This window comes from Oncorhynchus gorbuscha, linkage group LG08 (genome assembly GCF_021184085.1).
Source record: "Oncorhynchus gorbuscha isolate QuinsamMale2020 ecotype Even-year linkage group LG08, OgorEven_v1.0, whole genome shotgun sequence".
NCBI lineage: Eukaryota > Metazoa > Chordata > Actinopteri > Salmoniformes > Salmonidae > Oncorhynchus > Oncorhynchus gorbuscha.
In genome coordinates, this window is record NC_060180.1 from 36,764,374 (window position 1) to 36,789,074 (window position 24,701).

The 24,701-nt window shown below is 42.1% G+C and overlaps 2 protein-coding genes across 3 annotated transcripts; one reads left to right on the forward strand and one right to left on the reverse strand.

Annotated features, from left to right (window-relative positions):
* The first annotated feature begins 99 nt into the window (after positions 1-99).
* Positions 100-5,169, forward strand: LOC124040642 (caspase-10-like). The gene is given in 6 exon segments (XM_046357726.1): positions 100-157; positions 1,388-1,519; positions 3,911-3,945; positions 4,262-4,367; positions 4,487-4,761; positions 4,763-5,169. Coding segments are annotated over 6 exon segments (780 nt in total). The 3' UTR covers positions 4,937-5,169.
* Positions 5,170-5,521: 352 nt separating this feature from the next.
* On the reverse strand, positions 5,522-24,606 carry casp8 (caspase 8, apoptosis-related cysteine peptidase). Of its 2 annotated transcripts, XM_046359310.1 has the most exons (11): positions 24,361-24,605; positions 15,760-15,919; positions 15,154-15,344; positions 14,855-14,960; positions 8,910-9,039; positions 7,964-8,080; positions 7,770-7,888; positions 7,577-7,691; positions 7,337-7,464; positions 6,841-7,211; positions 5,522-5,889 (listed from the first exon to the last, which is right to left on the reverse strand). In XM_046359310.1, exons 2-11 carry the CDS (start codon positions 15,865-15,867, stop codon positions 5,760-5,762), a joined length of 1,515 nt encoding a protein of 504 aa, XP_046215266.1. In that variant the 5' UTR covers positions 15,868-15,919; positions 24,361-24,605; the 3' UTR covers positions 5,522-5,759. The 2 variants fall into 2 exon arrangements, with proteins under 2 accessions (XP_046215266.1, XP_046215265.1); XM_046359309.1 differs by having other exon boundaries at positions 7,770-8,080; positions 24,361-24,606.
* Between the last annotated feature and the right edge of the window lie 95 nt (positions 24,607-24,701).

The following is a 24,701-nucleotide window of genomic DNA, read 5'->3' on the forward strand; positions in this document are numbered from 1 at the left end:
GCTGCTGTCCTTACTAATGGTCTAAGGTCAAATAGATTCTCTATACACAGAGGTACTCGACAGGGCTGTTCTTTGTCCCCTCTCCTATTTGCACTCGTTATGGAACCACTGGCCGAGGCCATCAGGGTAAAGCCTGCTATACAGGGGCTGCTCATTGGTGAGGTTCACCATAAAATAAGCTTGTATGCTGATGATGTCCTGATATTCATCTCTAGTCCCGAGACTTCAATTACATCTCTTCATTATTGAATTATTCAGTGAAATCTCAGGCTACAAGATTAACTTAACTAAATTAGAGGCTATGCCACTTGGTAACCTTCATTCTGTACCTAATACGTCTCCACCCTTTCCTTTTAAATGGCCTCCCTCAGGTTTTATGTATCTGGGTATATTTGTAACTCCTAAATTCCAGAAAATGTACAAAGCTAATTTTATTTCCTTGTTTGATACAATAACACAGGATCTGGAGTGCTTGAACTCGCTTCCTATTTCATGGTTGGGTAGAATATCCCTCTTGAAAGTGAACATTGGACCCAGTTTCTTTACTGTTAGGTAGGCCACCATCAGAATGGGTAAGACAACGTGGTTAATTAACAGTATTTTATTATTCATAAACAACTGTGTATAGTGTTCATTTGTGTTAAGAGAATTATGTTCTCAATGTTCATAAACTGAACTTCAATTAAACTACTCGGTCTGCTACCAAGAATTTGTAAGATTCTTGTTGAAATGAAACAGACAGAGGCCAGTCTACAATAGTCAGCAACTTTTATTTACAAGAGCTCTGCTTATCATGTCCTGTACATTGGTTTATATAACTCCCATTTCGTCATAAATGTCCCTCCTCTTCTCAGACAATGACAATGTAGTCTACAAGTTTTCTCCTACACATACATTGCTTATCACATCCTACAACATGTGGCACAATCTACTGCAAGCCCAACGGTTTCTCCGCTCTTTGTGTGGGGAGACTTCCTTCCCTGTTATCAGTTTCACAGAGGTCACAAGTTGTCTGCCACAGATCCTCTTCTCTTATGGACAAACATTCTTCATCACTATACAGAGACAGGGTACAATTCTGTTAGTTATAGTTCTACGTTAAATGTATACATCATTTAGTCATTATTCATACAATTCATAAGGATTTGAGAATCACCCATTTAAACTAAATTCCTGACTTTGTGGTTCAGTCCAATGGGTAGAACACTTGAAAAGGAGAGCTGCACACTCTAGGAGCTTCCGGTTACTAGTCCATGTCTGAATTATTCCACAAAAGAGCTTTATGTGGGGAGAAATTGTGCAGGAAACATTTTCCAGGCCATTAAAGCTTGTTGGTGAGACCTGTGCTGGGATCTGGTTGGTGGCATCCGTGAAGATTGACTCAAAAAAACATGCTGCCAATCAGATGACTTTGAAGGAGTACCTGGATGTTCCACCCCAGCATCGAGGAGGAAGTGCAGCCAGCGTAAGCGAACACTGCATTATTTCAATCGGCGAGCGAATCACTTTAGTCGTACAGGTAAGTCGTAGCTATTACTATTAGCTATCAAACCGTTGTTAATATGTCTTGACAACCAAATCTGCAAAATATGCTCACTGATAGTTGACACGAAAGTAACTAGCTAGGCAGCTAACGTTACTCATGCTTAACTTGCGCGTTACTGTAATATTAGCTACTTTTACACTAAACCTATTAACGTTAGCTACCGTAGCTATCAAATAGTATCTAAACCTACTAAATCATCTTTGGTATTAATGGGCAGTGGTGGATAATTATCTTAAAAGTAAAGATACCTTAAAAGAAAATGACTCAATTGAAAGTGAAAGTCACCCAGTAAAATACTACTTGAGTAACAATTAAAAGTGAAAGTATTTGGTTTTAAATATGCGTAAGTATCAAAAGTAAATGTAATCGCTAAAATATACTTAATGTATCAAAATGTCAAATTCAAGTATAAATATTTTCAAATTCCTTATATTATATTATTATTATTATTATATTATATTATTATATATATTAAGCAAACCAGACGGCACCATTTTTTTTAATGGACAGCCAGGGGCAAACTTCAACACTCAAGACATAATTTACAAGTGAAGCATATGTGTTTAGTGAGCCCGCCATATTGGAGGCAGAAGGGATGACCAGGGATGTTCTCTTGATAAGTGTGTGAATTGGACTATTTCGGGGGGCACTCAAGATGGCGGCATGAGAGGGTGTAACATTACTAGCTGAGGAACAATTTTAGGGTTTTCTCACAGCTAAAATCAAAGAGAGCGCAGATGACATCATGGATTTGGTGGAAAAGAACACTCAGTATTGTACTATTAATGTAGTTATTGTAGGGTTTTTGGATAAAAATAAGGTCTGTGATAAACACAGGCTTAGGAGATCTTACATTTTTTGTCTGTGAGATAATCTTCATCAGCTAACGTCCCTTTTTGTGAAATTTGAAGCATTTATGTAATACAAAAAGCACATAAAGCACCAAGACTTCATAATTTACAAATGTCATGCTAACTGACTGATATCTCATAGAACAAAATATAAGATCTCTTAAGCCTGTGTTAACCTTAGACCTTATTTTTCAGCGTTTATCCCAAAACCCTATTCTTTCCCCATTTAACTTTCCTATTAGGAATGGCTGAATGAACCAGAGGTATCTAATTTTCTGATTTTTAGGACGACAAGCTTGCGAGCTCTATTGAGGCTGCTATCAGTCTCTGGCCCACACTCCCGTACAGTAGGTGGAGGTAATGCACCAATAACATTGGATGCCAACCACTGTAAAACCCCACAGAAGAAGAGGAAGTACAGTGGTGGGAAGTGGCCAAAGATAAGAGCTAGACATTTATTTATTTAGAATGTATTTTTTACTTCATGGCTTCAACGAGAGGGGTCAGTCGTTCTCCCCTGCACAGGCTAGCTATAACTTGTATCAGTAAATGAATTTTGAATGTGACCCATTCTTGGAATTTCAAAAAACTTATCAGGAACAGGGTAGGTTTTATATTTGAGATCATGAACAATCTTTCTCTCTCTCAAGGTCCACCATGCAGACTTTGAGAGAGAATAAGACTTTGATTACAGAGATCCTGTCTGCGGAACCTAAGTTCATCCTTCAGCATGTGCAGCAGGCGAAGATAGTAAACCAGCGTGAATACAACAACCTAAACGTCACTGGTCATCCCCCGGAGACCATCATCCTCAATCTTCTGGATAAAGTGATGAACAAAGGAACGGCAAAATGCCTCCACTTATTTATTTAGGTTAGACAATAGAAAATGGACATAGACAAAAGACAACTTAACATTTCACAGACATGGCTCCAATAAACTAGACATGACATTGGCTGGGACTTAATGCCCAACCTTCGACATAAAGAAGAAGAAGAAAGACACAAACACCAACTCAGACGTACATACATTTCAACAAACATTAATGACATCGTACTTGCTCAGACCTATATGTTCCCACCATATCCATACACAACTTGTTTGTTCTCATAGTCTTTTTTTCATTTAAAAAAAAATCCTCTGGATATTTCAGGTGCTTGTAATACTTTATGCCATATATTTTGAAATTGTGCTAATTTGTTTCTCTCTGTTAACAATCTTTTTTGAAATATCTCAAGAAGAATGCATTTGATTCTCCCACTGTCTTAACGATGGGAGCATTATTTGATTTCCATTTTTTTAAAGTAAACTTTTCAAAGGATGAAGCATTAACAACTTCGAGAAAATGAAAGATTCTACAAGAACCAATATCACTCCCTAAAAATACACCCCTGTGGAACAATCCTTCCTTTACACTAACATGCTGCTAACCTGTACTGTCAGTTAGCGTTGATCTGCTTACTCATATTGTCTGTAGTAAGGGACACTAACACATGCTAATGGGTTTTTCCAGATAATACTGGCCAGGCGGTTGGAATGAGCAGTGAGGTAATTGCAGCAATCCCGTATGCTTTCATTCTTAGCAGAAACAAAACCTAACAAATCATCACAACTACACAAAACTAAACTGCTCGAAACACAACATTCACAATACTACTCACAACCCAACTGAGCACCTCAGACCACCACCAAGTCCAGTCAAGCCAATGAATAAAACATATATTTTTCTTTTTGCACTACAAAACATACACAAGGAACACAGAGTTTTAACCTGTGTACACAGCGATAAGTGTTTGTCTCCTGACTGCGCAGTGTGTGTATGCATTTTTCTGCTTAATCCCATTGCTTTTCTCTGTGTTTCCAGGTCTGTCAATACCGAATGACCAGCCTGCCACGTGGTCATTGTTTAATCATCAACAATGTGCACTTTATTCAAATGGCGGAAAGAAGGGGATCAGACAAAGATGCTGGTAATGTAACCAATGTGTAAAACAGTTCTAACATATTTGTTCCATATTGTTGTTGCATGAACATTGATCTTGTTCCTCTTGTTTGTCTTGAAATTGTTTTGTGTGTGCTTTTCCTGTAGAGGTTCTGAAGGATGTGTTCCAGTGGCTCGGTTTTACGGTGACTGTACTCCTAGACCAGACAGCAGTGCAGGCCCGCGAGGAATTGAAGAGGTTTGGTGACGAGACGCATGGCGACGCCTTTGTCGGCTGCGTACTGAGTCATGGTGGCAAGGGAGTTATCTATGGCACAGACGACGAACCCATCTCCACCAATGACCTCTTCTCACCCTTCAAAGGCACCAACTGCTCCACCCTCATTGGCAAGCCCAAGGCCTTCTTCATCCAGGCATGTAGGGGGGAAAGATACCCAAGCTAGAGTGCAGTTGGAGACAGACACAAATCCAGGTCACCAGATCTACATTCCAGCTGATGCCGATTTCCTGTTTGCCATGGCCACTGTCGAAGACTACTGCTCGTTCAGAGTCATCCAGACTCTGTGCAAACAGCTCAAACAGGGCTGTCCCAGGTGAAGCCTGATTTAATATGTGCTCTAGAGCACCAAATCTGGTGGGTCGCATCGGGAGGTTTTGAATGGCTCGAGGTTATTTATACATATTTGATTAATAAAATACTAGTCTGATTCTTTATCCCCTTACACTGTGTATAAGACAGTAGTTTAGGAATTGTTAGTTAGATTACTTGTTGGTTATTACTGCATTGTCGGAACTAGAAGCACAAGCATTTCGCTACACTCGCATTAACATCTGCTAACCATGTGTATGTGACAAATAAATTTGATTTGAAGTAATCGATAAACATTGCTTAAGCTTGACTTTATTGCATGTTGTGATTTGATCTTCTTTCCTAATTTGGGTAATTTTTTACAATCATGTTCTTACCTGCCTCTCAACTTAACATATTTTATACCTGGAAATAAATATTTTAATCGAAGGTTGGTTGCTGAAGGCTTATTAAATCACATTCTCCTCAGAATTAGAGACATCTTGTTGAACTTTAAAAATGTGAAACATGGCTAATAGAAAAATAGACACCCGTTTTACTGATCATCTCCAGAACACATTTATTACAGATAAAGAAAACGTTCCACAATTTCCAGCATTTAATGGAAAAATTTATTAAAATCTCATGAGTTTGAAACATCTTTCAGGAAATCAGACATGCCAACCAATGTTCAACACACTGTCTTATGGGAGATGGGCCACAGTAGAGGCTGCTGTGGTAGGGTTCCTGAGAGTGACAGCTTACTGTTCAGACATGACAGCCTTTCTGAAGTGTCTCCATCCAGAAGGAAGGACAAGATTTGACGCTTTAAGTCAGCCAACCAGAGGTGTTTCAGAAGTAGGGGAGGAAGAGTTTCTTGGTGAGGGTGTACTTGGGCTCGGGCATCTGTTTGGAGTCTCTATACACTCCTCTGCTGACCTCACGATTCACACGCGTCAGCACCGACAGAATATCCTCCTCTCTACACAGGAAACAGGAAATACACATCACAATACATCGCTCACCTGTTATAGAGATGTATGTGTTTAACCTTTATTTAAGAACAAATTCTTATTTACAATGATGGTCAAACCCAGAAGACGTTGGGCCAATTGTGCGCCACCCTATGGGACTCCCAATCATGGCTGGTTGTGATACAACCTGGATTCAAACCAGCGCGTCTGTGGTGATGCCTCAAGCACCGAGATGCAGTGATTTATGCCACTCGGGAGCCCAGCGATAACAACCTTGTATCTGCCATCATGGTGTCTGTGACTGCATGGGCAGCGTCATTGAGGCCATCTCCATTTTAAAATAGTCACATTTCTTCTTCTGATGTATGAAAAAAGTGGCAATCTTATATGGCCACCTGCAGTGCTGGAGTCTTGAACCAAATCTTATGTGAAATTAATTTGTGACCACTAGATGGCGATCATATAGCTTAAAGCCATTTACAAACTAAACAAACCAATTTGAAGAAGACAATAATTGGCTGATCGCTCCCAACCCGTACGAATTCCCACCCAGTTGACTATTTAAAGTGTAGTCAAAATTAAGTTTGGGCTTGCCTGGTGACATCACAAGGCAGTAAATTAGTTTATAGACTAATAACGAAGAGAGTTCCAAATCTGTCAATAAGAGTTTTAAGTTTCCCCCTCCCTACTCAGACCATTCCCAGAAAATCCGAGCAAAATTCTGTCTTGAGAAAGTTTTCTAAAAAGCACAACAAAAAATATGAAAAACTATTACAGTAAAGTACTTAAATTGTTACCCAGAAATGATTTGATATTGATATAAAAACAGCTGCATTGGGCCTTTAAAAATGGTGGAATCCCTCAATGGCAACATCCCAAAAATGGGTCATTTCTATGTAATGATCTTAATAAATTTCTATGGTTAATGCCAAACCTAACCCGCTTCCCTTCTAATTCACCTGTCCGCTCCCCACTCCAGCTGTTTGCAGAGCTCCTGGATGTAGATGGAACCTTCCTTAGTGTTTCGGAATGACTTGCACTCCTCTACTGTTGCCATACCGATCAGGAAGTCTGCATCCCAGGGGATGGACTCGATGGCGCCGGCGTCTGCCTCATACCGCCCCTTGCTCTGCCTTATGGAGGGGATGAATAGGGCCCCTTGCTGGAAGCCCTTCCCCTGGCAGGCCTGGATGAAGAACAGTTTGGGTTTGCCCATCAGAGAAGGGCACTGCTTGCTGGTGAAGGGTTGTGTGAGGGAGCGAATGGGCACCCCCCCCCCATCTGTCCCAAGCACACAACCCTTCTCCCCATGGGACAGCACACACACCACCTAGGACCAGGCACAGGGATTAGAGTAGTTCAACCTACTTTAATTAATTGGAGTCCAATTGGGCTTCAAGAGTAGAGCTACTGTACCTCCTGAAGAGACTGGAGAATTATGACCTCACTACTCACCAGAGCGTCTGCCTGTATGTGACTCCGCCCTGCAAGCTCCTCTACCGCACCCAACATGGTCTTCTCTGTCAGGTCGCTACACACTTCCACTTTAAACCCCAACCTGGAGAACACATTATGCAGAGCCTCTACACACAGAGACAGAGAGACAGATGGGAGAATTTAACATCCAGGTTGACAAATGGGCTTCACTGAATGAGATCAGGCTCATAAAATCAACCAATGAGCGAGCATGCCTACTCTCGTCCTGCTCAGTTCCTGGTCTGTCTGTCAGACCTGAAAATCCCATGAAGTGGTAGTTATTGATGATTAAGCACGTCCCCCGAGGATTACAGGTCATGGAATAGTGCTCCATCTGTTGGGCAAACACACACAGGAGTTACCACCATGGACAAAAATCAACCAAATGTTAGATTCTATCCCACTGTCTAACCTCAGAGGTCTTCCAGGATTGCGTCGGTGAAGTGGTCACCTGGTCAGGCCCAGACCCAGACCCAGGCTGAGTTTCCGTCATTGCATCAGAGTACAACCTTGTGCGTTGCCCACGTTCACCTGTGGACAAGGGACAAGAACACACTTCAACTACCTGTGTGTGTCTGTGTGTGTCTGTGTGTGTGTGAGACTTACAGTTGGGCCGTGTCTCTGATATAGACAGGCTCTGTAGTGACTGAGGGGAGCTGAGTTGTTGTTCCTGGTTACTGATTGGCTGAACAGAGTACTCCTGCCGTGACACACTGCCCCTTGCTGAAAAACAGCAACCACATGAAACAAATAACTATATTTTAATATACTGAACTATCAAATCAGCGCAAGAGAGTGGTGTGAGAGAGAAGAGAGAACAGTGAGAGTGACTTGTACCGGCTAGACAGCTGTGTGTGAATATGTACCTTCTCTATGCTGCCGTACTGTGTGGGCCAGCTGTGTGTCAATATGTACCTTCTCTATGCTGCCATAGTGTGTGGGCCAGCTGTGTGTCAATATGTACCTTCTCTATGCTGCCGTACTGTGTGGGCCAGCTGTGTGTCAATATGTACCTTCTCTATGCTGCCATACTGTGTGGGCCAGCTGTGTGTCAATATGCACCTTCTCTATGCTGCCGTACTGTCTGGGCCAGCTGTGTGTCAATATGTACCTTCTCTATGCTGCCGTACTGTGTGGGCCAGCTGTGTGTCAATATGTACCTTCTCTATGCTGCCGTACTGTGTGGGCTAGCTGTGTGTCAATATGTACCTTCTCTATGCTGCCGTACTGTGTGGGCCAGCTGTGTGTCAATATGTACCTTCTCTATGCTGCCGTACTGTGTGGGCCAGCTGTGTGTCAATATGTACCTTCTCTATGCTGCCGTACTGTGTGGGCTAGCTGTGTGTCAATATGTACCTTCTCTATGCTGCCGTACTGTGTGGGCCAGCTGTGTGTCAATATGTACCTTCTCTATGCTGCCGTACTGTGTGGGCTAGCTGTGTGTCAATATGTACCTTCTCTATGCTGCCGTACTGTGTGGGCTAGCTGTGTGTCAATATGTACCTTCTCTATGCTGCCGTACTGTGTGGGCTAGCTGTGTGTCAATATGTACCTTCTCTATGCTGCCGTACTGTGTGGGCCAGCTGTGTGTCACACTCCTCCAGTATCCTCTGTAGCTCATCCAGTCTGTCCTCTGTCAGCAGCTCCTGCCTCTCCATCTCACACATCACCTCCAGAGCAGTCTATGGAGAAAAAAGAGAAAGCGAGAGAGAGTGTAATTGTGTGTGTGTGTGTGTGTGTGTGCGCGGCCGCGTTTACAAAAAGGCAGCCCAATTCTGATATTTTGCCCACTTATGGGCAAAAGCTGATCTGTTTGGACAAAAGACCAATTAGTGAAAAAAAAAAAAAAAAAAAAATCAGAATTGGGCTGCCTGTGTAAACGCAACCATAGAAGGTACGGTGAGATTCCCATTTTCAGCCCGAACTCGACGGGCCTTTAACAGGCTGGGGCTGAATTTCTGAGAATTGATTCGGTCCGTGTGGGGTTCGGGCTTGCTGCAACACCTTTTACTACTACTGCTCTCGTCGTAGCAGTAGCCACTATCGGCACCAGGATTACAATATTGGCTGGGTATGAGACATGTGGCCATGATTAAACATATTTTTCTGATGACTGAAACGTTTTCAAATTGTGATGCGAAAAGGCTGGAGCGCACTCAGGAGAATGATGATCCACGAGACCTAGACAAGCTGCGCATCTTAGAATCAGGAGAAGCCGACACATCCTAACATATATACACCCTATGACTTCACCACTAATGGGCCTTCCTTGTAAAACTATTGAAAGGAGACCCATAACTGATCCAAATGTTTTCCTAATCAGGCCTAGGCTTGATGCAGTTATTTCAGAATAACATGCATCCACAACATGGGGCTTTTGAGCAATTATTCAAATGATGGATGTTCAGTAGAAAATATCTTTACAGTAAAACTTCAGTTAATAGCCCAGTTTTATTTGCTTAAATCACTGAACACAACACGCACTTAGAGACAGACTTCTATTTGAGCCAGGCGTCCATTTCCTTAATGCATATAGCTTTTGCTCATTTGCTTAGGTAACTGTATAATTCCAGATTTCACTTCCAGCATTTTAAACAATTCTTCAATTTCTACACTGTGTAATCATGTACACACTAGGTCACGTTTCTTTTGTCTCAGTATGCCTAAACAATGTATATTAATATCAATAATTTTCCTTGACGGAATAATTATCTTCTTTGCCTGTGCATTTGTCAGTTCTAACTAGGTGGCGATTGGACTATTTATGGGGGTCACAGTACACCTGAAGTTGTTGACTATGTTTGTGCTTGCTAGTTAGCCTGCAGTTCTCAGCTGTTAGGAGCCAACGGCTAGCAGTTTCTTACTGGCAATAAAAACGGAGGAGTAAATAATTCAGTAATGACTCAAATTATGGAAATTTAACAAATCAAACAAATCTCGTAAAAAACCATTAATGGTAACCTCGTAAGAAATTCAGTTAGACCAGCATTTATTTGAAACAGGTGCCGTTGCTCGGCTATTAAAAAGGGACAGGGGGCTATTTGAGACTGCGCTTAATTGAAGTACGGTGTTTGTTTAATTATTCTAGGCTCTTTTTTCATTTTCAAAATAAAATGCCTTATCGTAAAAAAAAGATGCATGAATCATGCTGTGTGATGACATGAATTAATGATTGATTGAGGCTTAAGTGACAGCTGTAACAAGATAAACTCGATGGTGGACAGATTAAGCAAGGCTACTAGCCTACTAGGCCTAATATTGATCAAAGTAACACTTATTATTCTAGTAATTCTAATAAGAGAAATAGATCAAGAAGAAAAAGACAAGACCAAGAAGGAGGAGGAAGAGACACGTGCTTATTCTGTGCTAAATGGGTGTTGGATTTCTAAAAATCAACGGTCATTTGACCATTTAGATCAATGTAAACACTACAGAATTTTTTTTCTAATGAAATCACGTTGTAAAGCCTTTTAAAAACAGTCGCATTCATAAAATGCAATTGCTTTATACATGTTGCGGTTGCGTGAAGCTTGGAGCTCAATTGATATAGCATCGGATTACTGTAAACAGTAGTAAACAAACACTCAAAAAACAGGCAACAGCAGCAAGATCTAATTTCTTAAGCTATGGATATTTTATACAGTCAAGATGCATTCAACGGAGAGTTCTGAGAAAATATGCTTCCTCGTCTTCCCATGTTGCTGCCGCCTCAACCACATTGTTGTCAACAGTCAATATAGCCTACTGGTGAAATGGCAACGTTATCTTTTCTAGCAATCGAGTTTAAAAATATAAATGTATTTATTTCACCTTTATTTAACCAGGCTAGTTGAGAACAAGTTCTCATTTGCAACTGCGACCTGGCCAAGATAAAGCAAAGCAGTTCGACACATACAACAGAGTTACACATGGAATAAACAAACATACAATCAATAATACAGTAGAAAAATCTATTGACAACATGTGCAAATGAGGGAGGATAAGAGAGGTAAGGCAATACATAGGCTATGGTGGCGAAGTAATTACAATATAGCAATTAAACACTAAAATAGGTTGTGCAGAAGACGAACGTGCAAGTAGAGATACTGGGGTGCAGAGGAGAAAAATAAATAACTACAGTATGGGGATGAGGTAGATTGGATGGGCTATTTACAGATGAGCTATGTACAGGTGTAGTGATCTGTGAGCTGCTCTGACAGCTGGTGAGGGAGGTAAGAGTCTCCAACTTCAGAGATTTTTGCAGTTCGTTCCAGTCATTGGCAGCAGAGAACTGGAAGGAGAAGCGGCCAAAGGAAGAACTGGCTTTGGGGGTGACAAGTGAGATATTCCTGCATGAGCTGAGATAAGGCGGGGCTTTACCTAGCAGAGACTTACAGATGACCTGGAGCCAGTGGGTTTGGCGACAAGAATGAAGCGAGGGCCAGCCAACGAGAGCATACAGGTCGCAGTGGTGGGTAATTATTTGGGGTTTTGGTGACAAAACAGATGGCACTGTGCTAGACTGCATCCAATTTGTTTAGTAGATTGTTGGAGGCTATTTTGTAAATGACATTGCCGAAGTCGAGGATCAGTAGGATGGTCAGTTTTACAAGGGTATGTTTGGCAGCATGAGTGAAGGATGCTTTGTTGCGAAATAGGAAGCCGATTCTAGATTTAATTTTGGATTGGAGATGTTTAATATGAGTCTGGAAGGAGAGTTTACAGTCTAACCGGACACCTAGGTATTTGTAGTTGTCCACATATTCTAAGTCAGAACTGTCCAGAGTAGTAATGTTTCTTATCGATGGCGGTTATGATAACGTTTAGGACCTTGAGCGTGGTTGAGGTGCACCCATGACCAGCTCTGAAACCAGATTGCATAGCGGAGAAGGTAAGGTCAGATTCTAAATGGTCTGTAATCTGTTTGTTAACTTGGCTTTCAAACACCTTAGAAAGGCAGGGTAGAATAGATATACAGTGAGTGAAAACCTCCTTCCATCAGCAAGGGCATTGAAGATGAAACGTGGCTGGGTCTTTCAGCATGACAATGATCCCAAACACACCGCCCGGGCAACGAAAGAGTGGCTTCGTAAGAAGCATTTCAAGGTCCTGGAGTGGCCTAGCCAGTCTCCAGATCTCAACCCCATAGAAAATCTTTGGAGGGAGTTGAAAGTCTGTGTTGCCCAGCAACAGCCCCAATACATCACTGCTCTAGAGGAGATCTGCATGGAGGAATGGTGCAAAATACCAGCAACAGTGTGTGAAAACCTTGTGAAGACTTACAGAAAACGTTTGACCTCTGTCATTGCCAACAAAGGGTATATAAACTTTTGTTATTGACCAAATACTTATTTTCCACCATAATTTGCAAATAAATTCATTAAAAATCCCACAATGTGATCTTCTGGATTTTTTTCTCTCGCATAATTGGTGGCTGACTAAATACTTTTTTGCCCCACTGTAGGTCTGTAGCAGTTTGGGTCTAGAGTGTCTCCCCCTTTGAAGAGGGGGATGACCGCGGCAGCTTTCCAATCTATGGCAATCTCAGATGACACAAAAGAGGTTGAACAGGCTAGTAATAGGAGTTGCAACAATTTTGGCAGATCATTTTAGAAAGAGGGTCCAGATTGTCTAGCCCGGCTGATTTGTAGGGGGTCGAGATTTTGCAGCTCTTTCAGAACATCAGCTATCTGGATTTGGGTGAAGGAGAAGTGGGGGAGGTTAGGGCGAGTTGCTGTGGGAAGCGCAGGGCTGTTGCCCGGGGTAGAGGTAGCCAGCATGGTGAGCCGTAGAAAAATGCTTCTTGAAATTCTCAATTAATGTGGATTTATCAGTAGTGACAGTGTTTCCTAACCTCAGTGCAGTGGGCAGCTGGGAGGAGGTGCTCTTATTCTCCATGGACTTTAGTGTCCCAGAACTTGTTTTTGAGTTCGTACTACAGGATGCAAATTTCTGTTTGAAAAAGCTAGCCTTAGCTTTCCTAACTGCCTGTGTATATTGGTTCCGAACTTCCCTGAAAAATTGCATATCATGGGGGCTATTCGATGCCAATGCAGAACGCCACAGGATGTTTTTGTGCTGGTCAAGGGCAGACATGTCTGGAGTGAACCAAGGGCTATATCTATTCCTGGTTCTAAATTTAAAGGTGTATTTGGAGGGCGAGTTAGTTAGAATGATATCTATGAGGGTGCCCATGTTCACAGATTTGGGGTTGTACCTGGTAGGTTCATTGATAATTTGTGTGAGATTGAGGGCATCAAGCTTAGATTGTAGGATGGCTGGGGTGTTGAGCATGTCCCAGTTTAGGTCACCTAGCAGCACAAGCTCAGAAGATAGATGGGGGGCAATCAATTCACATATGGTGTCCATGGCACAGCTGGGGCAGAGGGTGGTCTATAGCAAGCGGCAACAGTGAGAGACTTGTTTCTGGAAAGGTGCATTTTTAGAAGTAGAAGCTCAAATTGTTTTGGTACAGACCTGGATAGTAAGACAGATCTCTGCAGTAGAGTGCAACGCCGCCCCCTTTGGCAGTTCTATCTTGGTGGAAAATGTTATAGTTAGGGATGGAAATTTCAGGGTTTTTGGTGGTTTTCCTAAGCCAGGTTTCAGACACAGCTAAGACATTGGCAGAATGTGCTAAAACAAACTTAGGGAGTAGGCTTCTAATGTTAACATGCATGAAACCAAGACTTTTACGGTTACAGAAGTCAACAAATGAGAGCACCTGGGGAGTAGGAGTGGAGCTAGGCACTGCATGTCCTGGATTAACCTCTACATCACCAGTGGAACAGAGGAGAAGTAGGATAAGGGTACGGCTAAAGGCTATAAGAACTGGCCACCTACATGTTCGGAACAGAGAGTAAAAGGAGCAGGTTTCTGGGCACGATAGCATAGATTCAAGGCATAATGTACAGACAAAGGTATGCTAGGAAGAGAGTACATTGGAGATAAACCTAGGCATTGAGTAATGATGAGAGAGATAGTCTCTAGAGACGTTTAAACCAGGTGATGTCATCGCATATGTGGGAGGTGGAACAACATGGTTAGTTAAGGCATATTGAGCAGGGCTAGAGGCTCTACAGTGAAATAAGACAGTAATCACTAACCAGAACAGAAATGGATAAGGCATATTGATATTAGAGAGAGGCATGCGCAGCCAAGTGAATCGGATGGGTCCAGTGAGTGGTTGGGCTAGCTGGGGACACGGCGATTCAGACAGTTAGCAGGCCAGGGCTAGCGAGCTAGCAGTTAGCAGACCCACATCACATTGGGTGAGGCGGGTCGCAGGAGAGTATTTTGAAGTAGAGGTTTAGGAATAATATTAAAAAGAATGCGAAGAAAAATATTTTTTTAAAGATATGTACATGGGACAAGACAAAGACGTCTGACTGCTACGCCATCTTGGATTCATTCCATGTATGTGATGTTGGACTCGGGTAGGGCTCGGGCTAGGTCGGACCGGGCTCAAATTTTCTAGTGTGCATTTACAAATGAGTGTGTGCATGTAAGTGTTCTCACAGTGCAGGGATCCAGTCGTCCTCTGGGCAGTTTGTCACTCAGCAAAAACTTCATCTTAGTGAGATTCTCCTTAGTTACATCTTCTGAGACCTTATACAACATCCTCCTGAGAGAGAGAGTGAAAGAAAGAGAAAGACATAATGCAACCAGTGAATTAACAGAATGTCCAGCTGTTCAGTGTTGCTGTGCTATGTGGTCCATTGTGGTATGTGGTCCATTGTGCTATGTGGTCTATTGTGCTATGTGGTCTATTGTGCTATGTGGTCTATTGTGCTATGTGCCACCCCCCCTGTGCTCACCTGTACTGTGAGAGGGCAGGGCATGAGTCTGTCTGGGTGTGGGCCGTTTGCTCCGGCTGTCTGCTGTCGGTCTCCAGGAGGCGGTGAAGGTCCAGTCGACCAATGACAGAGAGGAGTTGGGACAGGAAGTAGTGGTCCTTCAGCAGGCTTTTCTCCTGCAGCCTCAGGAACAGGCCATGCCCATCTGCCACCTGGAGCCAGCCCAAAGGATTAGACGGTGTTGCGTTCCAATTCTCTACACTTGCTTTCACTGATATAGAAGGAATGGACTGATGGGAAATATAATGACAGGAAACTATAGCCATGGACCACTTTGAAAACAAGCGTTTTAATTAAAACATGCTCTGGGGATACAATGTACATTGTGTTTTTTATATTTTTTATACCCAAATTCAATTCAAATGTATGGTATTGGTTACACCTTTCACCAGTTTCCATTTGGCAATTGTAACATCTGAAAGGATTGCATAGCATAAACTCCATAGTGCGCTAGGATGCGCTATCCTAACCACAATCCTAATATACATCATCCAATCACTTCAAAGGAGGTTAGTATTGGCCATTCATCTCGATCTTAGGCCTCTGTATGTGGTCCCTATCCCTCACCGTCTCCAGGCGTTTCCTATTGAGCACATCTCTGCACAGGAAGCACAGGGCAGCCACCTCAGAGGAGTCCAGCTCCTCATCGATACGAGACAGCAGGCGCAGGTCCATCACACACTGGATCCCCTGACCAGACCGCACTGCAACATCCACTTGCACAGGGCTATGAGAGAGCGGGGGGGAGAAGAAAGTAGAGGAGAAAGACACCTGGGTCAGGTATGAGGAGATGACCAGGAGGAAGGATTCCTAAAGGGCTATGAGAAGTGACCAGTCTCTATATATAAACTTCTGGGTGACAGGATGAGAAACCCACAGGCCACAGTCAACAGTGTAGGATGTATGAATGAAGGAGAGGTGAGCTCATATTGTTTTATAAATAGGATGTCAACATGTGTGTTTTTCCATCATTACCTGATTAGGTTTTTCCTAATCATAGATATTTTTATTTTACCAGGCAAGTTGACTGATAACAGATTGTAATTTACAGCAACCACCTGGGGAATAGTTACAGGTGGAAGCAACAGAAGAACGAGCCAATAGGAAGCTGGGGATGATTAGGTGGCCACGATGGTATGAGGGCCAGATTAGAAATTTGGCCAGGACACCGGTGTTAACACCTTTACTCTTACGATAAGTGCCACCGAATCGTTAGTTACCACAGATAGTCAGGACACCCATTTACATTCCATCCGAAAGATGGCATCCTACACTGGGCAATGTCCCCAATCACTGTACTGGGGCATTATGCTCTCCTTACATGCTGACCAGACTGCACGCGTATCTGCGTGCGTCATTGCACGCATGTTGATTTTGTCTGCCCACACCAGATGCGATCAGGACATGCAGGTTGAAATAAAGTCTGAACCATTTATATTAATTTGGGGGCAGTTCAAAAAGTATGAAACATTTATGACAATTTAGCTAGTGAGCTTGCTGTTGCTAGCTAATTTGTCCTGGGATATAAACATTGGATTGTTATTTTACCTGAAATGCACAAGATCCTCTACTCAGTTCCATCTTTCAATCACCCACGTGGCTATATGCGCCTAAAAACCAATGAGGAGATTTGAGGCAGGTCTTGCAGCCCCTTGAGCATCACAAATAGAACCAAGATCTATTTTAGCGCCCAGCTACGCAGACACTCACGAGCAGTGTGGGTACAATGATTTAATAACATGTATGTGTAAATTTATGCGGTGTGGTGAGCATGTTAGACCATGCACTCTTCCATCACATGTACAGCCGATTTTCAGGATCTTACACACTATTGAGATGCTGTTGAGCCCACACTATTACACTGTCTGAGTCAAGGACTACAAGTTTTGATTACAATACTGGGTGGGGTGAATATATTTTATATTTATACTCATCCAGAACGCCGCAGCCCGTCTGGTGTTCAACCTTCCCAAGTTCTCTCACGTCACCCCGCTCCTCCGTTCTCTCCACTGGCTTCCAGTTGAAGCTCGCATCCGCTACAAGACCATGGTGCTTGCCTACGGAGCTGTGAGGGGAACGGCACCTCAGTACCTCCAGGCTCTGATCAGGCCCTACACCCAAACAAGGGCACTGCGTTCATCCACCTCTGGCCTGCTCGCCTCCCTACCACTGAGGAAGTACAGCTCCCGCTCAGCCCAGTCAAAACTGTTCGCTGCCCTGGCCCCCCAATGGTGGAACAAACTCCCTCACGACGCCAGGACAGCGGAGTCAATCACCACCTTCCGGAGACACCTGAAACCCCACCTCTTTAAGGAATACCTAGGATAGGTTAAGTAATCCCTCTCACCCCACCCCCCCTAAGTTTTAGATGCACTATTGTTAAGTGACGACTCCACTGGATGTCATAAGGTGAATGCACCAATTTGTAAGTCGCTCTGGATAAGAGCGTCTGCTAAATGACTTAAATGTAAATGTAATGTAAATGTTATATGACATACATTATTTTTTGTTAACTAGTAAATAGTGTGTTTAAATGATTTCTAATTTAACAATTTCTGCTAGTTAGTTTTTGCTTCCATGTGGGTTTTAGCTTGCTTGAGTCTGCTAACTGAGGAGTGTTAATTCACCTGTTTCCATACATGTTTCATGATAAACATTTATCTTACAAAGGAGTTGTTTAATCTAACTGCTTAACTATTTTTTTTACCCATTTTTTTCTTATCTACAGGAAAATGCCATGGGCACTACCTGATGTGTGGAGACATTTCACTGCAGCTAATGTACAAGGAAAAGCAGCGTACATTTGCAAATACTGTGCCAAATCATATGTGAAGAATGCAACAAAGATGCAGAATCATCTGGCCAAGTGCATAAAGTTCCCTCAACGCTCACAACCTCTGACAAAAGTCCCTCTACTTCTATTTGAGGTGAAAATGATGAATCAGACACCTTATCGATAGCAACAGCTCATGGTCCTCCTGGAATCAGAAGTTTTTTTGACTCAATTGCGGAACGTAGTCCGAGAAATGCTGATGAATTTCTTGCTCGAGCTGTAGATGCAACTGGTTCACCTCTGATGCTCACAGGCAATGTGTATTGGAAGAGATTTCTGAATGTTCTTCGCCCAGCATACACCCCTCCAACCAGACATGCTTTATCTACTCATTTGCTGGATGCAGAGTTCAAGTGAAGGCCAAGCAAATCATAGAGAAAGCAGGCTGTGTTGCAATCATCTCTGATGGGAGGTTGAATGTTTGCAGGAAAGGAATAATTGACTACATCAACCCCACCCCTCAACCAGTATTCTACAAGAGCACAGACACAAGGGACAACAGACACACTGGTGTCTACATTGCAGATGAGCTGAAGGCAGCCATCAATGACCTTGGACCACAGGAGGTATTTGCACTGGTGACAGACAATGCTGCGAACATGAACGCTGTCTAAAGTGGAGGAGTTCTACCCTCCCATCACACCCATTGCATGTGCTGCTCATGCATGGAATCTGCTCCTCAAGGACATCATGACACTGAAAACAATGGATACACTCTACGAGAGAGCCAAGGAAATGGTTAGGTTTATGAAGGGTCGTCAAGTTATAGCAGCAATCTACCTCACGAAGCAAAGTGAGAAGAGTAAGAGCACCACTTCGAAGCTGCTCAACAACACTTGTTGGGGTGGTGTTGTCATCAAGTTTGACAGTCGCATGGAGGGGAAGGAGTCTCTCCAAGAAATGGCCATATCACAGTCTGCCGATATGGACAGCCCCATCAAGAGGATCCTCCTGTGTGATGTATTTTGGGAGAGCGTGGTAAGCAGCCTGAAACTCCTGAAAACTATAGTAGGATTAGCCATTGCATGGATTGAAACAATTCCATCCTGTCTGATGTGCAGATGTAAGCGAAGAATTCTGCCTGAAGCCCATCCACGCCACAGCATACATGTTGAACCCCAAGTCTGCTGGCAAGAGCATCCTGTCTGGTACAGAGATCAACAATGGTGTCATCACTACCGTGTCTCGCCACCTTGGCCTGGATGAGGGCAAGGCTCTTGGCAGTCTTGTGAAGTACACTTCCAAGCAAGGGCATTGGAGGGAGCTGTAATATGGCAGTCGTGCCAACATATCTCATCAGCCACCTGGTGGAATGTACTTTCTGTATGAGGCTCTTTCCCGTTGTCGGTCATCCTCCAAATCCCACCAACATCAGCCGCCTCAGAGCGCAACTGGTCCTTGTTTGGGAACACACACACACCAAAGCACGCAATAGGCTGACCAATACAAGGGTTGAAAAATGGTGGCCACCCGGGCAAATTTGCAGCTTTTTGAGCCTGACAACGAGCCTTCCACAACCAGGCTGGAAAGTGACAGTGAAGATGAGGCCTCAGAGTCTGATGTTCAAGAGGTGGACATTTAGGAGGTCCATAGAGAAGACATGGAAGCCTGAGAGGAAGACAACCAAAGCTTTAGTTTCTAGACTATCATTTTGTTGAAAATGTTTTTTTTTATTAAACTGAAATTGCAACAAACTTTCTATGGCCTCTATTTTGGAGATTATTTCGTTTTCAAATAACCAAAAGTGAGTGGTTGTAATCTGTACAAAGGGAAAAAGGCCATTCTTGAACATGAGGTGAGACATTCTTACTACTATTTGTACATATGTCTTTCAGCCTCAACAGGAGTGGCAACAAAGTGGCAAGGTTCCAGCTAGCAGCAGGATATTAAGCTAGCAGTAAAGATGCAGATTTTTTCCCCTTCAAAACAGGAGTCCCTATGCAAAGAAATACGCAACTTTGGGAATATTTATTTTCAGCACTCTAGTGCAGTACAACTGTTTTTCACAGCATTGCCATCACCTTTGAAAAAAAATAATGAATTATTTGACATAAAATATTACAAATAAAAGTATTATTTCTACCAGCATTTCTTTTGAAAGTTTACACAAATGCTGGTATGTTGAAAACTATTGTCCAAAGTGAACAAATGAACTCAAGCTTACGGACAATGTCAAATGTGATATAGAGAAACATCGGAGTGAGTTGGGTGCGTAATTACGCAGGTACTTTCAGATGACACAAACAACTGGATTCGTTATCTCTTTCATGCCCTTCCTCCAGTCCACTTACAGATATCTGAACAATAGAGCCTCATCAATATTGCATCAAGCAGTTCTGTGAAAATGTCATTTAAATCAGAAGCCACTGCCAGATTTCTGGATTGGGCTGCACTCAGAGTATCCTGCCTTGGCACATCGTGCTGTTAAAAGACACTAATGCCCTTTGCAACCATGTGCCTATGTGAGAGTGGATTCTCAGCCCTCACTAGCATGAACACTAAAAACAGGCACAGACTGTGTGTGGAAAATGATTTAAGACTGAGACTCTCCAATACAACCCAACATTGCATGAGCATCCTTTCAAGCACACCCTTCTCATTAACCTGTGGTGAGTTATTCACAATTTTCAATTAACAAATAAAAAGTTTTATATGTAAGATGGCTAAATAAACAGCAAAATGACTGATTATTAATATATTATTATTTGTGCCCTGGTCCTATAAGAGCTCTTTGTCACCTCCCACAAGCCAGGTTGTGACAAAAACTCACACTCGTTCTTATGTTTAATACATTTATTGTATAGTGTGTGTGTGTGTGTCAGGCTTACAATGATGGCAAAAAATGACATTTGAGAGTGCGCTGAACCTGGTGCTAGAGGGGTACGCAGCTGGAGGTTGAATGTTTGAAGGAGTAGCGGACTATAAAAAGTTTGAGAACCACTGGTGAACACTATATTTACACAAATACACGTAATAAAATACATGGTATTGTTATTACTCAATCGTCCTAAAATCGGTCTCTTGTGTTGGGCAACGGGTTGAATACCGAGTGCTGGTGACAACTTACTCCACCCACTGCAATGCAATACACTGTATATGGGATACTTATTGGTGACAACTTACTCCACCCACTGCAATGCAATACACTGTATATGGGATACTTATTGGTGACAACTTACTCCACCCACTGCAATACACTGTATATGGGATACTTATTGGTGACAACTTACTCCACCCACTGCAATGCAATACACTGTATATGGGTTACTTATTGGTGACAACTTACTCCACCCACTGCAATGCAATACACTGTATATGACAACTTACTCCACCCACTGGATACAGTTATTGGTGACAACTTACTCCACCCACTGCAATGCAATACACTGTATACTTATTGGTGACAACTTACTCCACCCACTGCAATGGATACTTATTGGTGACAACTTACTCCACCCACTGCAATGCAATACACTGTATACGGGATACTTATTGGTGACAACTTACTCCACCCACTGCAATGCAATACACTGTATACTTATTGGTGACAACTTACTCCACCCACTGCAATGCAATACACTGTATACTTATTGGTGACAACTTACTCCACCCACTGCAATGCAATACACTGTATACTTATTGGTGACAACTTACTCCACCCACTGCAATGCAATACACTGTATATGGGATACTTATTGGTGACAACTTACTCCACCCACTGCAATGCAATACACTGTATATGGGATACTTATTGGTTTGTGGGGGGAAATATCAAATAATCTTCACCTCCCTTAGTAGGGTCTCTAATAACAAGATATGTAAAGTTGGTACTGTGTTGTACATATCCTGCAGCAGTTCATTCTCCACCCCTCCAATACACTGTACATGAGATAAATATTGGGTTGTAGAGAGAAAATTATTCTACCTTTCTCAGCTAAAGTGGGGTGGGAAATACTCTGTTGGGGCTCTAATAAACAAATATGTGTAGTTTTGGAGGGGGATTGTGTTATGCATATTAGTGATGGGGGGGGGGCATTATACAGTTACATATCTGGATATTATATTTGACAATATGTATCGTTTCAACAATATCGCAATATTATTTTTGCGCTGGTTGGCTGTCCCTGTTCTTTTGGGTGTCAGGGAAAGAGTAAAGTACAGATACCCCTTCCACTGCCCCCAATGCTGTACATGGGCTATATGAACCATTAAAGTCCAAAAGTCAAACCTTTTTATTGTACCAAGCTGGGTTTAAGAAAATAATTGGAAGGCTATGCATAGCTGGGGTGAACCTACAGCAACATGATTTTACTGGGATTACTGACAAGTTTTTATTTGTTAGGCCAAAGCGATTGACCTGTCAAGGCTGCCCTCAGGCTGATTTAAATGTGTAAAGGTGCAGCCAGCACATCCCCATTAGATCAATCTAGGACAGATTCATGTCAGTCCATCATTGTCTTTGAAGCAGTTCTCAACCAATCACCAATCCATTAGGGCAAGGCGAGAGTACATGAACATCTAGTATGGAATGGCATTTTGATTCACACTGGAAGCAAACAGGTTAAGCACATTTATTTGACGATGTTTTGTTTTTCTGGCTGATATTCAATACAGCAATAGTAAATGATTGTATTGTTTTGAAATTAAAGTAACATGCAGAACTAAATGAGTGTCTATAACAAGACAGACTGCGTAATAACCAGACATTTGACAAAGCCACCCCCCTGAAAAAACGAATATTTGATTAGTATAAAGACCTTACATCAGGGATCATCAACTAGATTCAGCAGCGGGATGATTTTCTTCTTGAGGGGATGTTCGGAACATAATTACAAATCATTCATGGACTGCAAGAAGCCCAAAACAGATGTAATATTTAACTAAAACAATTTCAAACCTTGTTCACAAATGTTTACGATCACGTGTCTCTCGATTATGCATGGAAATACTTCAGAACAGATTTCGCCAATTAAAATCATTTGGTAGCTAATTTCCTTGTGTTTTTATAGTTATGTACAATGATAAAAAAAAAAAAGCTCAGAAAACTTGGGGGCTAAATAAAGCCACCCGAGGGCCAAATTCGACAGCCAGTTTGGGAACCCTGCCGTACGTAAAGTTATGCTGTGTTTTTTTTTTACAGGCCCTACTTTATTTTATCCTTATTTAACTAGGCAAGTCAGTCAAGAACTAATTCTTATTTTCAATGACAGCCTAGGAACAGTGGGTGAACTGCCTTGTTCAGGGGCAGAACGACAGACCTTGTCAGCTAGGGGATTCGATATTGCAACCGTTCGGTTACTAGTCCAATGCTCTAATCTCAAGGCTACGCTGCCGCTCCACAACTTAGTTGTGGCCAATGGAATGGGTGGAGTATAAAGTGCTCCTGGCCCTGACGTACAGGACGGAAATCGATTCGGAGCAGGCGAGTTTGATAAGGACCGTACAAAGGACCGAAGACAGGTTTTTAACAAAGTTATGTTTTCATGTCTTAAAAAATGTTTTACTTTTGTTAAATCATTTAGACACATTTTAAATGGCTTTTACAGATGTGGATGTTTTACATGAAAAAGTACTTTTATTTATGGTTGTTTTTACTGGTTTTAACAACATGTACTTCTTAACAATTTAAATGTAATATTCAAATGCTGTTTTTTATGTGTATAAAGGCTGTAAATATATAAATGAACAGCTTTAAAAAGGAAATGTGACAAAACTTTTTCAAAAACAAATAAAGTGCTCCTGGGTAATTATGACACATTCACTTGATGTCAGAAACTCGAGTTTCCCACTTGGGAAGTATCAGAATCAAACAATAGGAAGCTTTACGCAAATAACTTAATTTGACATGAAGTGAACGTGGCATTAGACCACAGTCCCCCATGAAATAACACCATCTGTAGATTCTACAGACCCAACTGAGTATTTCCCACCCCACTTAGGCAGAGACAGGTAGAACATTGGCAATTGGTTAAAATTCTACATCTTTTTTTTTTAATCAGCTAATGTCCCTACAGGAGGCCTTTTGGTAGGCAGTCATTGTAAATAAGAATTTGTTCTTAAGTGACTTGCCTAGCTAAATAAAGGTTAAATAAAAACAAATACAGTGTTGAAATGTGGGCTTTTATTTAGAAAGTTCCCCGATTAGCATAAAAAGTGAGGTCATCATTTGTGCTGCTGACAGAATAGTTTATTCTGTACTTTTGAAATTGTAAATACTATGCAAAAAATGTCTACACCATGTTAAATAAAATCAACTAATTAAACAGTAATACAGCACTTGAATGTTGTCATGGATAGGAACTTAAAATAAACTTTAAAAGGCAGACACAACTCACCTTGGGTCGGCTGGGCGAGTATTTCCCGCCGGCTTCTTCTACTAACGAAGCTACGTAGTCAGTTAATGAGACGCCAATGAGATAAGACACGATTAAATAGAGAGAACAGCCAATTTACTCAACTGTATGCAAAATGTATACTTTTTTTTTTTTTTAAATACCACTGCCACCGCACTCTTCGAGCTGTCCTGTTTTCTTTCGGTTTGACTTCTTCTCCACGGTTTTATCATTTGAGTCAGGAAGTAGGTCATGACAATGGGCGTGGTTGTACAGTAACGTTGAATAAAATGCTCAAAAATCTCGTCATCCCTTTTCTGGTTACAGAGACAGATAATTATAGG